At 40.7% G+C, this 12737-nt stretch overlaps 2 protein-coding genes across 2 annotated transcripts in view; both read left to right on the forward strand.

Annotated features, from left to right (window-relative positions):
• LOC307250034 (protein SSUH2 homolog) overlaps window positions 1-989 on the forward strand; it is a 25771-nt gene extending 24782 nt beyond the window's left edge. Inside the window, exon 12 of the mRNA XM_080026962.1 lies at window positions 1-989. This exon is cut by the window's left edge and continues 797 nt beyond it. The gene's annotated coding sequence lies outside the window, so the exon portion shown is untranslated.
• Window positions 990-6190: 5201 nt separating this feature from the next.
• On the forward strand, window positions 6191-12722 carry LOC307249926 (uncharacterized protein). Its single transcript, XM_080026828.1, has 3 exons — window positions 6191-6266; window positions 9891-9990; window positions 11027-12722. The coding sequence occupies exons 2-3, from the start codon at window positions 9973-9975 to the stop codon at window positions 11879-11881; spliced, it is 873 nt and encodes a 290-aa protein (XP_079882954.1). The 5' UTR covers window positions 6191-6266; window positions 9891-9972; the 3' UTR covers window positions 11882-12722.
• Window positions 12723-12737: the final 15 nt, after the last annotated feature.

Consider the following 12737-nt stretch of genomic DNA (forward strand, 5'->3'; position numbering starts at 1 on the left):
TGTCATATTACACAGTGCCCCTTTAAACCTGCAGTGTGTAGACTTGTGGGTTTGATTTCCTAGCAGACTTTGTAGAAAATAATTATAATATCCATAAGTACGTTTAATTTAGTGCATAATAGCTTTTTTCCACCTTAGAAAGGGTCTCATATATGTCCATATTTCTCCATACCTTGGACCAAGGCATAGATATAATATAGGCTACAGATATAGGCTGTGTCTTGATTCAGGGGTTGCGGTCTTGGAACCGGCCTCGTAGGCTGCATTTGAAGACCGATTGCGTCATAGCGGCGCGCAAAGGCTGTCCCATTTGCAAGGCTCCTTGCAAGGCTCCTCATATGCGGTCGTGAAATGCAGCCTTCGTTTCACGGTTTTGAAGCAGTTTTGAAGGCTGCATCAGATGTATCCTTCGTGGCCCAACATATCCCAAGATTCATTGCGTTTTTTTCAGAGATTGCATAAAATAAAATAAAAAATAACAAAACAGCAACGTGTTGCTCCATCTTCTTAACTTTTATCATCCTTTCTTTTTTTCTTGTACTTTTTTTTCTTTTCGTCTGGTAGACAACTTATTTTTCTTTTTTCCTCCGCTGACAGGGCTGTCTCCGTTGGCAGCAATCAGGGTTGCTAGGCAGCACAGGAGCGGCGAGTCGTCACGCAAGGTTACGTAAACCGGAAATGCTCGTAAACGGAGACCTGCGGAGACCGTCTCGTTTAACAAGGCTCGTTGGCCTTAAAACCGGCCTTAAAATCGGCCTTCATAGGCTATAGCCTTCATAGACCGCGAGACTGCGTCCTACCAAGTGCGTGGTCTCTGAATCAAGACTCAGCCATAGCCTATGTCTATGGGACCAAGGCACCATGCCGCCATGTTGGAAGTTTAATGGTTGGAATGTCATCAGGTGCATTGTTTAGAATTTAGAATATTTCTTGTCCTTGAAGGCCACTGTAGCTTCTGTTATTATTCAATAGGGGGGGAGGAGGGGGGGTTACCCAGGGAGCGTTGCATTCTAGAACTTTGTAGAATTTTCTAGAACTTTCTTGACGATGTCATATTACACACTGCACCTTTTAAGGTAACAATTTGCACTCCACTGCCTTAAAGGTGTAGTCAGTGATTCTGGAGAACGCTTGTCGTCAAAATCAGTGAATGTCTCCTCATGATCCGCTACCTGTCTGTAGGGGAGAACGGGGTAATTTGTCACACGGGTTGGTTGTCACAATCGTTATATCTCAGAACCAGAAGGCGCTGTCTGTTAAATGTTGGTATGTAAATATCCAGAATTGGGATCAGAGGTCACCTACATAGTCTTCCTTGGAGTTAGACTGCTGAATTTGAGGTGAGACGACTGTTTGTGTTTTTCATGTCAAATTGAAAATATTTAGCTCCTCAGTATTTTTCTTCTAGGCTTTTACACAATGGGTTTATAACAAAACACTTGTTACCCATACAAAGTGTGAAGGGTAAACTATAGTTTAGATTGTGGTTAGCAAGCTAAGTAGTTGTCAGATGGTTGTTGGCCTTGATGCAAGCAAGAAATTCAAGTTGGGGTTGGTCGTCACATTTTTTCGGGGGTTGGTTGTCACATGTTATCTCAAGGCTGCAGCCAGAAAAGGAACCCAATAATGAAATAAATTGTCAAGCTGTATCCTCACTGACACCCCAGAGAAGGAAAGAATAGAGCAGGAAAAGGCAGCTAGCATGCAAGAGAAAAAAGGACAACAGAATCAAAACAACCCAGTGCATCCCAAACTAGACCAGCTGCCAAGGCTACAGAACGTTATGTAGGTCTATTTGTCAACTTGACAATGCAATTAAACTTTCAAATTTAGTTCTACTTTCTTGCCTTCTTTTTAAGATTATTCCCATTAAGATAACATTGTGACAAACAACCCCATAGTGTTTGACAACCGACCCCTTGATGGGGTTGGTTGTCACAATGTGTAAGGGTGTCGTTGATGATTGATTTCTTCTTTATTACAATAAGATAGAAAAAGTGAGGGGTACACATTTCAAGCCAACACCTTAAGCTTCAGTTTAATGTAGGAATGACTAGTGAAAGATGTTTAGGTGATAAGCAATTCTCACTAGAGTAAATAGTGTGCCTACTTACCCCGTTCTCCCCTACTGTGTGTGCTTGGGGGAAAAAAATCCAGTTTTAATACACAGCCTAGGCTCTGTAAATTGGTATGTACACAAAGAGTATGTAAGCAAAGGGGGCCACCGTAGCTAGCAACATGCCCGTTTACAGAACCTAGGCTGTGTGTTAACACTGGATTTACTGTCCAGCACAGACAAGTAGCAGATTGTGAGGAAATATTCACTGATTAAAAAATAAATATAAAATCTATTTTATGTTGAGTAATCGTTGATCTAAGTTAACGATTTGCACTCCACTCTGTACTGGAAAAATGAAAAGCTTCAGACCAAAATCTAAAAAATATGCAGACATTTTATAATATACTATAGGCTACTATACATTATCCAGGGTTTTTCCTGGCTCAGAATGGGTCTTTGGGGGGTGTGAACACGGAACTACTTTTTGGGGTTGCGACTGCAGCAGTAAAGGCGCAAAGTTTGTGAATTTTAAGAGCGGTGTGGGGTTGAGAAGAGTTTCAATGGTAGTTTTATTACGATTATTTTGTTTTCATGATGGAGGGGAAGCAGTAACGTAAACTGAAATGCATCTAATCTCCCAGCCCTAAGAGAAGGATGACTTGTATTTGGGTTGAACTAGAAACAGATTTGAGGGGTTTTACATAACATAATATATTTAGAATTTGTATCATTTTGGCCAAACATTCTCTATGCAGATAAAACCCTTTATATAGTTTACAGTATATAAATAACTGGGCGACTGTGGCTCAGTTGGTAGAGCGGGTCTGCCGATGATCAAAGGGTTGGAGGTTCGATCCCCGCCCTGCCACCTGTGTCTTGGTTGTTGTGTCCTTGGGCAAGACACTTCACCCACTTTGCCTCGAGTGAATGTCGATAGTTAGCCTGCCGCTATCGGTGTATGAATGTGTGTGTGAATGGTAACGTGGGAAAGGAAAAGAGGTCTCCCTTGAAAAAAGAGTCTCCGGTCTCAATGGGATTTACCTGTAGAAATAAAGGTTAAAAAAAAATATATATATATAATAAAAAAAAAAATTAAATCTTTTTAGTTTCATTTTATGCAAAGGTCTTTATTGGCAAGAATGTTTCACTCAATCAATATTGCCCAGGCATCAAAATATACATTATACAACATTAAGATTTATGTCTATTAATTACATATATAAACTGTATATCATGTGTATATATGTAGTATTTCTAATTATGAGAGCTCATTTGAGAGTTAAACTGGTTAAAGTTCATTTTATAATAGTTTTTATTTGATTGGACTAGAGGTTGATATGCATTATGATACCACAGGACTGTTAAAGGTGCTCCAAGGAACTTTCAGTTTGTGTTAATTCTAGCGCCCCCCTTTGTACAAAAGCGGTAGTGTTTTTACCATGCCAGCTGTTGTTCCTGGGTGAGCGTATACCCATGACAAAGGCATTAAGAAAAACTATATAAAAATAGCATTCTCTGCACGGATGGTCTCGTTTGCAGTTACATGTAATTTATGATCATCAGAGGAAAAATTAAGAATGTTTCAGAAATATTTAAAAGTTCCTCGTAGCACCTTTAAACTAAACGTATCCCTCCACTTTACCGCTATTCTAATCACTAGATCTGCTTTCTATGTATTTAAATTCTTTGTCATTTGTAAGTGAAATGCTTTTTTTAAATAGTCCCTTCAACTCAGGTGTTTCTAATCTGCATAAAGATATTTATCTCTTTATCTACAGTTATGGAAACGCTCTAACCACTACACCACGAGCACTATGACTTTTATATCTTTTTACCGCTCAATTTTATATGTCAAATATTTTTTATATTGGTAACAGTTAAACACGGAATGTGTGTGTGTGTGTGTGTGTCTGTTTGTTTGTGAGTGTGAGTGTGAGTGTGTGTGTGTGTGTGTGTGTGTGTGTGTGTGTGTGTGTGTGTGTGTCCTACCCTGTACACAGTGATGGGTGTGTGTGTGTGTGTGCGTGTGTGTGTGTGAGTGTGTGTGAGTGTCTGTGTTGTGTGTGTGTGTGTGTCTAGTGAGAAAGTACATTTCTAGCCTTGCTACCAAACGTCATAACGGCATTTTTTTTTTTTTTTTTTTTCACAATTTCATATTTCCACTATTTTCATGTTGTATCATGTATTGCAGCTACCTCTGTCTGTTGCCTTATATTTTACCTGTTATAAGACTTACTGTTAACGTTTATAATATCATTTTATACTCATTAAAAACCTGTAGAAAATGTATTCAATCAACATCTCATACGTTCATAATAAAGTGCCTTGGTCTTATCATCCTGCCTCCTCTGAGATTTATTCTAAAATGTTTTGGAAAGAAATCGAAGAATTGTTTATATTTTTGTCTATTTATCTTCCATAACATGTCTTCTTTCATACTAGTATAAATCAAAAGGTCCAACATGTACATTCAGGTGTTTATTTGACTAAACCTTGTCTGTTTGCGTCTGTATATTTCTCCTATAAAACCATCTTTAACGGGGCGACTGTGGCTCAGGTTGGCCAACAATCCTAGGGTTGGCGGTTCGATCCCCGCCCGGCCACCTGTGTCATAGTTGTTGTGTCCCTGGGCAAGACACTTCACCCACCTTGCCTCGTGTGAATGTGTATGACTGCTGTATGTTTGAGGTGGTGGTCGGAGGGGCCGATGGCGCGGAATGGCAGCCACGCTTCCATCAGTCTGCCCCAGGGCAGCTGTGGCTTCTATCGTAGTTTACCACCACCGGTATGACTGTGTGTGAACGAGTGGAACCTGGAACCCTGTAAAGTGTCTTTGATAGGCCTTTCACACCAAAATGAACCAAGAGTCAGTTCCAGGCTGGTGTTGGGGTCAGTTCAAAACTGGTTACAGCCTTATCCCAGTTATGAACCGGTTGGTTTCACATCGACCGGAGACAGGCAAGAGAGCAACGTCATGACGTCACTGTAAACGTGTGTGTACGTCATCCGACGCCGCTGCTCTTGTGGCTAACGCTAAAGCTACCGCTAGCTTTAAGCACAACAACAGCGGCGAATACGTCTTATTTTTACACTTGTTGGCTCTCGCTTTGCTTTCTTAAGCAAACAGGACCCATACAGCGTATTCTCGCCGGTCAATTTGTTCGCTACGTTCGGTAATTATGTTATGTTTACGTCTCGTAGTAGCGGTGTTTTTAAATATGGCGGGCATGAGGTTTGAGTTGCTCTGGTTGGTCAGGATAATCCCTCCTCCAACCGTTCGCGCAAGCAGTTCTTATCAAACCCTGCTCAATCCTGGGGTATGAGTTCCCCCGGTTTTTACGGCCCGGAGCAGGCTCTCTGGCGGTGTGAAACCAAAACACTGGCTCTAACTCCGAACAAGCCCAGAACTAGCTCCGATTTTGCGGCGGTGTGAAAGGCCTATGAGTGCCTTGAAAAGCGCTATATAAATCCAATCCATTATTAACGGACAGTATCTCAACATTATTTTTTATTTTTCCGATACTCTGAACCAAAAAATCTCAACTTCTAAAGCACTTACATCAACTAAACTTTCCATAATCATTCTCAGCACTATTCTGAAGGTTATTACAGAATAATTTGTTCATATGTTGTTCACTGTCTGATTTATGATACATTTTCTTCTTACAAACATGCAGACAATGCATACAAACTATATGTTTCCAGGCCTATGTTATGGTAGGCTATGTGTGTGTGTGTGTGTGTGTTTACTAACTCTGTATTAGTCTGTGTGTGTGTGTGTGTTTACTAGCTCTCCCCACCAGAGTGCGCTGTTGCATAACACACAGCAGCGATGTCTGGAGATGTGTTTACTGACCGGCTCTACTGTGGGGAAAAACTGATAGTTGAAGACATTTTTTTAGGGTTTTTTTATGAAAAAAGCTGTATCCAAATCTTTGGTTTTTAACGAGATGCAAACCCATAATTGGTTGGATATTCAAAGTTTCATGACATCTATAAGTTAAAATGTTACCCCGTTCAACTGCAGTGTCTCGACTTTGACCAGTGGGTGGTAGTAATGCACTCAGCGTCTACACTGACGGAAGTCTATATGAAGGAGAAGAAGCATCTGGTTAGGATCTGCGCATGCGCGATATTTTCTCACAACATTGGAAGACTCAGCAGACACAAACACAAGCCTCTTCACCGTCTCGTCTTTATTTATCAGGTTGGTAATGTTTCTAAACCTCACCGTGATTGTTGTAGTTTGTTAATGAATGTTGAGAGATCGTTTTAGTTTAAGGTAATATAGTGAAATGAGCGGAGTTTGTCTTACTATCACGAAAGTGTAGCTGCAAAGAAACAAACATGGCGCCGACTCCCGCGTTTACTGTTTACTGTTAAGGCTCTTTCCCGCTACATTGTACCGTCAACTCGCCTCTGGTACTGTTGTATAGGTCGTTTTCTATCACAATATAGGGGTCGTTATTATCTTTCAAACTTCCAGCAGGACATGTAGCTTACAGTATAAGCCTCAGCTTGTCTTACACACAGCAGAGTCGAGCGCAGCATAGCTTTAGCCTAGCCTAGCTTTCCCACCTCATTGTATAACGTTACTTCCCCCGGGCCGAAACACACTCATAAACTCTGGGAAATGAAGCGTGGGGGTTTGGATTGGGCAGCGGACCTTATTACCAACTAGATTATCGTTCAAACTCCCAGCAGGACATGTATTTTACAGTATTAGCCTCAGCTTGTCTTACACACAGCAGAGTCTCAAAGCTACACCGCCCATATCTGGAGTGATCTTTTACTAAAGGCTCCTGCTCCTCCAAAACGTTATCACTAAAATAAATGTATCTATCGTATTAGTGTGCATGTTAAGGTGCGAACACGTGCGTAATGCAGCTAAAATGTTGCTTGATCATTTTGTGTCAAAAATGGTTGTACGCGCGTAACGTGCCTAGTCTACCTACCGATATTGTATTTCCCCTAATCAACCATGGCTGCGATCAGACCCGACCCGACACAATAGCGTGCATGTCCGCACAAAAACAACAACAACACGGCCAACAACTGTGCCAAAAGACAAACTGAACAGCACAAATAGCCTAGCATTAAAACAGCATTGCATATTCACGGCAGCTACATAACAAACACAGTTACAGCAGCATCGGTGCACGGCGGCACAACATAAAGCCAAGTAGCCAATTAGCCTACCTGGCTGTGACCGGTACTTGTTGTGAAAGTCCCCCGGACATAGCCGTCATGTTTGGGTTCATAATATGAGGCGCTAGCCGCCCGCACACAACAGGGTGAGTTAACTAATGCTATACGGCGCTAACTTGTTTTATCGGCTTAAGCACAGCCGCACATATTCACTGAATTAACCAGGAAGTCCATTCTCCTGGTTTACTCTCCCCACGTCTTCTATTCCCGAGCTGCTGTCATACAGCACCGGCTCGGCTGCCTGCAATACATTTTCCTCCTCGGTGTCTCTCATCAGCCTCTGTGTACAGTACACTGTTCTCCGACCGTGCCAATGTATGTGACGTCGGGTCAAGCCCAACGCTGATTGGCCAACGCGGCTAATCGTCAGGTGTAGGAGCAACAAAAGTTACATTTTTTGAACTAGGCGCGTAGCTGCGTAGGCAGGAAAGGAATGTATCATGTCAAGATTCACTGGAAAGGCATTATCTTTTGTAAAAAAAAAAGTATATAAATAATTAGTCAGAGCTGCAAATTATCTGACACCCTTTCAATATCTAATAGATAATGTATCATTTGTATTGTGATCACTCATTCATAATAAAGTGTTACTGTTAAAACATGTATTGTGTTACTTACTGTCACTGTTTGCTTCGTGTAGTAAAGGATTACTTGAAACTCACATTTTCATAGTCAGGATGTTGGACTAGTTTTCTGACCGATCTACATGCATTGACTTATACGTTTTTTAATTCAACCCTTTATCTCTCTGAAGATTTCTTATAAAACAGTATCATTACATTTTAAAAAGACCAAAACCATACTTAAAAATAAAGCAGTTTATTCATAGCCAGTGAAATGGAAATATAAAGTGTACATATCAAACAGAAGCAAAGCCATAACTTGTATGTAACTGTCCAGTTGTTGCTGGTGGGCCCTGAAGAAGACCACCTGTCCCACCCAGTGAACAGTCTCCTCTGATGGAACAGATAGTGTGTTCCGTCAGGTCACTCATATCTGTAAAACACATTCAATGTTACATCATGTAGCCTCGCTGAAATATACATCATACACCTGTAGTTATGGCAAAGCTACAAACTAATGAAAATGTATTTTCTATTCGATTATTAAATAAGATAGGCTACTAATAAGTTCAGTATAGTCCTTGCTCAAGAAGCAACAAGTTCTGAGTGATACTGTGTGCTTTTTGAAATATAATGGACAGGAAACAAACAGCAGCAGAGGCAACTTACAGTAGGCTATTCTTCCTGTCTATTATAGTGTACATAAACACTGGAGATGTAATAGGCCTACTGCTGCATGTACCACGACTGCTTGCATAACTACACACTGTCAACAACAAACAAATACTATTCAGTTTCCAACACACCGTAAAAGTGCAAAGAACACACCAAAACGACTGCTGACTTTCCTTAAGCTCTGTGCTTGCGCGGGACGTAATGTCTTCATAACAGCAGGCGGCGCTAATCTGTATTGTGGCCTGAAAAAATACGGAAGCCGGAAATGATTGGACGGCTCTCTAGACCATAAACATAGATAGAAATACGTATTTATATTTATGGACCGTAAAGAGCACCATTTTTAGCAGAGAGTGTCGAGCATGGTGTCGAGCAGTCAACAAGGGTTGATGCATGTGAGTACTCGCTGAACGAAACAAACAAACACATTAAAACAATGGCTAACTGTTGTTAGCAGTTTGTGCTACCCGCCTCACTTCCGGGCTTCACTGATTCGCTAGCCCTCCACAAATCAAATTAATCCAACTGAAAGACTGCCCGCCGCTCAAAAGAAGCCCGACGACATCTACGACGGCCGATTTCATGGCACACACCAAACAGATTCGTGTCCCCGCCCCCTCGAAACTCTACGACGGCGATTATCGGGCCGGTGTGTCCTGGCCTTTAGAGCTCACTCAAAGCACAAATAAACAACTGCACTTCAGAAAAACAAGCCCAAGATATGTGACCCCCAGTAAAAGTAACTTGTTTATTTCAAATTCTTTATGGGGAATGGCTGATAGGGCTCTTCTGTCTCAACATTTACAAAAGTGGATTCAGCAGCACTGGCTGTCACAATGGACTAGAGAATCCTCCTTTGCAGTGAGTGAGTGTTAAACTGCTTTTAGCCACAGTGCCCCTCACTCCTGGAACAGCCTACAACATCAAGTAAAAATAAATACACTCATAACTGTTAACCAATTTAAATGTATTATTTTGAATCAGTCCCACTCCACTTGTAACTGTTTTAATCAGGCTATTGTTCTGCTTCATTCAATTGATCTGAATGTTTTAATTGTTGTCTCTTTGTCAGCTTGTTTTGTATTTTCATTGTGTATCTGTAATTAACTCGACGTCATTGTAAAAGAGGGTCACCCCTCAATTGATCTTTTGAGGGTAAATAAAGGAAAATGAAATGAAATGAAAATGCTGTTGGTTGTTGCCTCTGTAGTTGATTCTGTAATGTTAAAGGTTTGTTCCCCCTGCAACACTGCTGATCACTGAATGACGTTGATGGTTGATTTAAGAACGTTGTTCACTACCTAGCAGCACATGCTATCAAACAGAGCTAGCACACTAGTTGGTTTAGCTTACATTAGCTAATCATTGTCACCTTTTCTTTACAGGTCCGTGGTCTGACCAAACGTCTGTGAGCTCGACACACAAACACCGTCTCTGGTTACTATCTGCTGCCACCGAGGAAGAAGCATGAGTTCTCCACAAACGGTGACTATACAGTTTATGTTACTATGGTGATATTATGACGTTTCTTCTGTTTTTACCTGTTAAAAGTGTTTCTTTATGGGGGAGTTGTTCCTCAGCCTCGTGGGTCTAAGGACCAAGGTGTCGTATTACTGTCAAATACATTATTTCTGATTGGTTGACTATGTGTTGGAGGCTGGCCGTGGCTTGCCCTTGACGTCTCTCCAAGCTGGTCTTCCGGTGGCAGGTGTTGCTAAGGTAGTCTGTTGTTCTTTTGCAGTCAGGGGAGTCGAATTGAACGGCATTGTCAGCTGATCAGCTTAAGCCCCTTTTCCTGTAACGACTGCCCCCTTTTTGTTTTACCGCACCGAACTGGAAGTGTTGAGGAAGTTTTAAATATTGAGAAATGCCTGTTGAATCTACAGAGGTTTAAACAGGTTTGAGGTTAGAGAAAGCTGCAAAGCATCTGTGGGAAAGCAGGGAGTGGAATTAACAATTTAACTTAATATCATGATATCATTTCTAATGGAGAGAAGAATAAAAATGATTCTTGATACTTCTGTTATTGATAGATATCTATTTATGTCTATTGGCAATTGTCAAGACTTGTCAAGCTCCCTATTTTCTGGTGTCATCTTTTTTCTTCTCCCTGTTTACTGTTTTATTTTGCTAAACATTGTCTTGTCCTGTCCGTGTCCCTTCTGTGTGATGACTGGCCCCACCCTAATGTGTGTGACCTGTGTCTCCAATGTATTTGAGTATTAAAGTCCTTGTCTTCTATTGATTTTATTTTATTTTATTCCAGACACAGAGAAAAACGGTCCACAATACAATACAAAAACAGTAAAAAGACAAACAACAATAAAAAAGACTAAAAAAGACTCCAGCTGTCAGTTCCACACTACACAAAGAGTGTTCAGATGTTAGCATATAGGCTAAAGCGCCAATGGTTCATTAGTTGTAAAATCCTAAGGATCCTCATCCCTACTGCCGACCCTGACTGCACATCTCTGCCTCACTCATACTCTGTCTTTGTATTTCTGTCTGTCTGTCGCTACAGAAACAAAAAGGAACAAAGAAACCTAAACCTCACCGCTGTCAACAGTGTAAGAAAGAGTTCTTATGGAGGTCGGCCTTAACGATTCATCAGAGAATCCACACTGGAGAGAAGCCGTACAGCTGTGACCAATGTGGGAACACCTTCACTTCATCAGGATCCCTCAAAGTCCACCAACGAATTCACACTGGAGAGAAGTCGTACAGCTGTGACCAATGTGGGAACACCTTCACTACATCAGGACACCTCAAAGTCCACCAACGTATTCACACTGGAGAGAAGTCGTACAGCTGTGACCAATGTGGGGAAACCTTCGCTACATCAGGAACCCTCAAACGCCACCAACGTATTCACACTGGAGAGAAGCCGTTCAGCTGTGAGGACTGTGGCCAGAGATTCACCGAGCAAAGTTCTTACAATCGTCACAGAAATATTCACACAAAGGAAAAAATCTACCCATGTCAGGAATGTGGGAAAGTCTTCAGTTGCTACAGCTCATTCCGGCAACATGCGCGTATCCACACTGGAGTCAAACCACAACAATGTCAACACTGTGACAAACGGTTCAACTCATCATCTCAACTCTCAGTGCATGAGCGTATCCACACTGGAGTCAAAGAGTACCAATGTCAACACTGTGACAAACGGTTCTCCACATCGTCTCACCTCTCAGTGCATGAGAGAATCCACACAGGAGTCAAAGAGTACCAATGTCAACACTGTGACAAACGGTTCTCCACATCGTCTCACCTCTCACAGCATGAGATAATCCACACAGGACACAAACCGTACTGTTGTGACAAATGTATGAAAAGCTTCACCAGAAACTATCGGCTAAAGAAACACAAGTGTGTTTAAACTGTCAGTTATTATCAGAGTTATTAAGGCATCAGCAAACAATGATATACTGTTTCTGTTTGTCATAGATCAAAACATGTAGGAGAGAGAAGCATTTTTTCTCAGCATATGATGTGTGAATATATCATGTAATAAATGCAGAGCCCTGTTTTCATGTGAAATTCCACCTATCAATGAGGATAAAAAGATTCTGTTGTAGAACCTCATTCATCTGACTAAACCCATTTCCAAGAGTTTATCTGACCCCATCAGAATAATTATTTTACATTTTGTTGAGGTCTTTCTTGTCAAATGTTATGATAGTTATGTAGTTTTTGAAATGTTTTAACCGCTCTGCATGCAGTTGTCTTTTTATTGTTTGAAACCATTTATTTTCTTTGTTATTTTGAATAAATTTAAAGTTGTATTCAATAATGCATATGTTTATTCTAATTAACTGTTTTATTTAGAAAATGAATCTCCTGTTAAAAATGCGTGTGAATGCTGAAAAGCTGATGCTAAACTGGATTGCTGAGTATGAACTTTCTGATAAACTGAAAGAGTCCTTTAATCTGCTTGGAGCTAAACTACATTGCTAGCTTGGATTGATATGATTCAGCTGAAGGAGTATGATAGGGAGTGAATAGTTAAACTGTCATAATGTAAGACAAATGTTGAATAATTTGAAATGTTAATGATATTTCTAGTTGAAATATTTAAAGAAAGACATGAAACATTATTTTAAAAGTTTTAAATAATCCTTTAATGGGCAGAATGAGTCACCCATCCTTAACCATATTCACTTTTAGCAACTTGTTTATGAATATAGTTTCTTTGTTTTCAGCTTGAAGTATTTTTGAATGTTTGAATCTCCAGA

The sequence above is a fragment of the Ammodytes marinus genome (assembly GCF_949987685.1).
Source record: "Ammodytes marinus genome assembly, chromosome: 4".
NCBI classification, from domain to species: domain Eukaryota; kingdom Metazoa; phylum Chordata; class Actinopteri; order Uranoscopiformes; family Ammodytidae; genus Ammodytes; species Ammodytes marinus.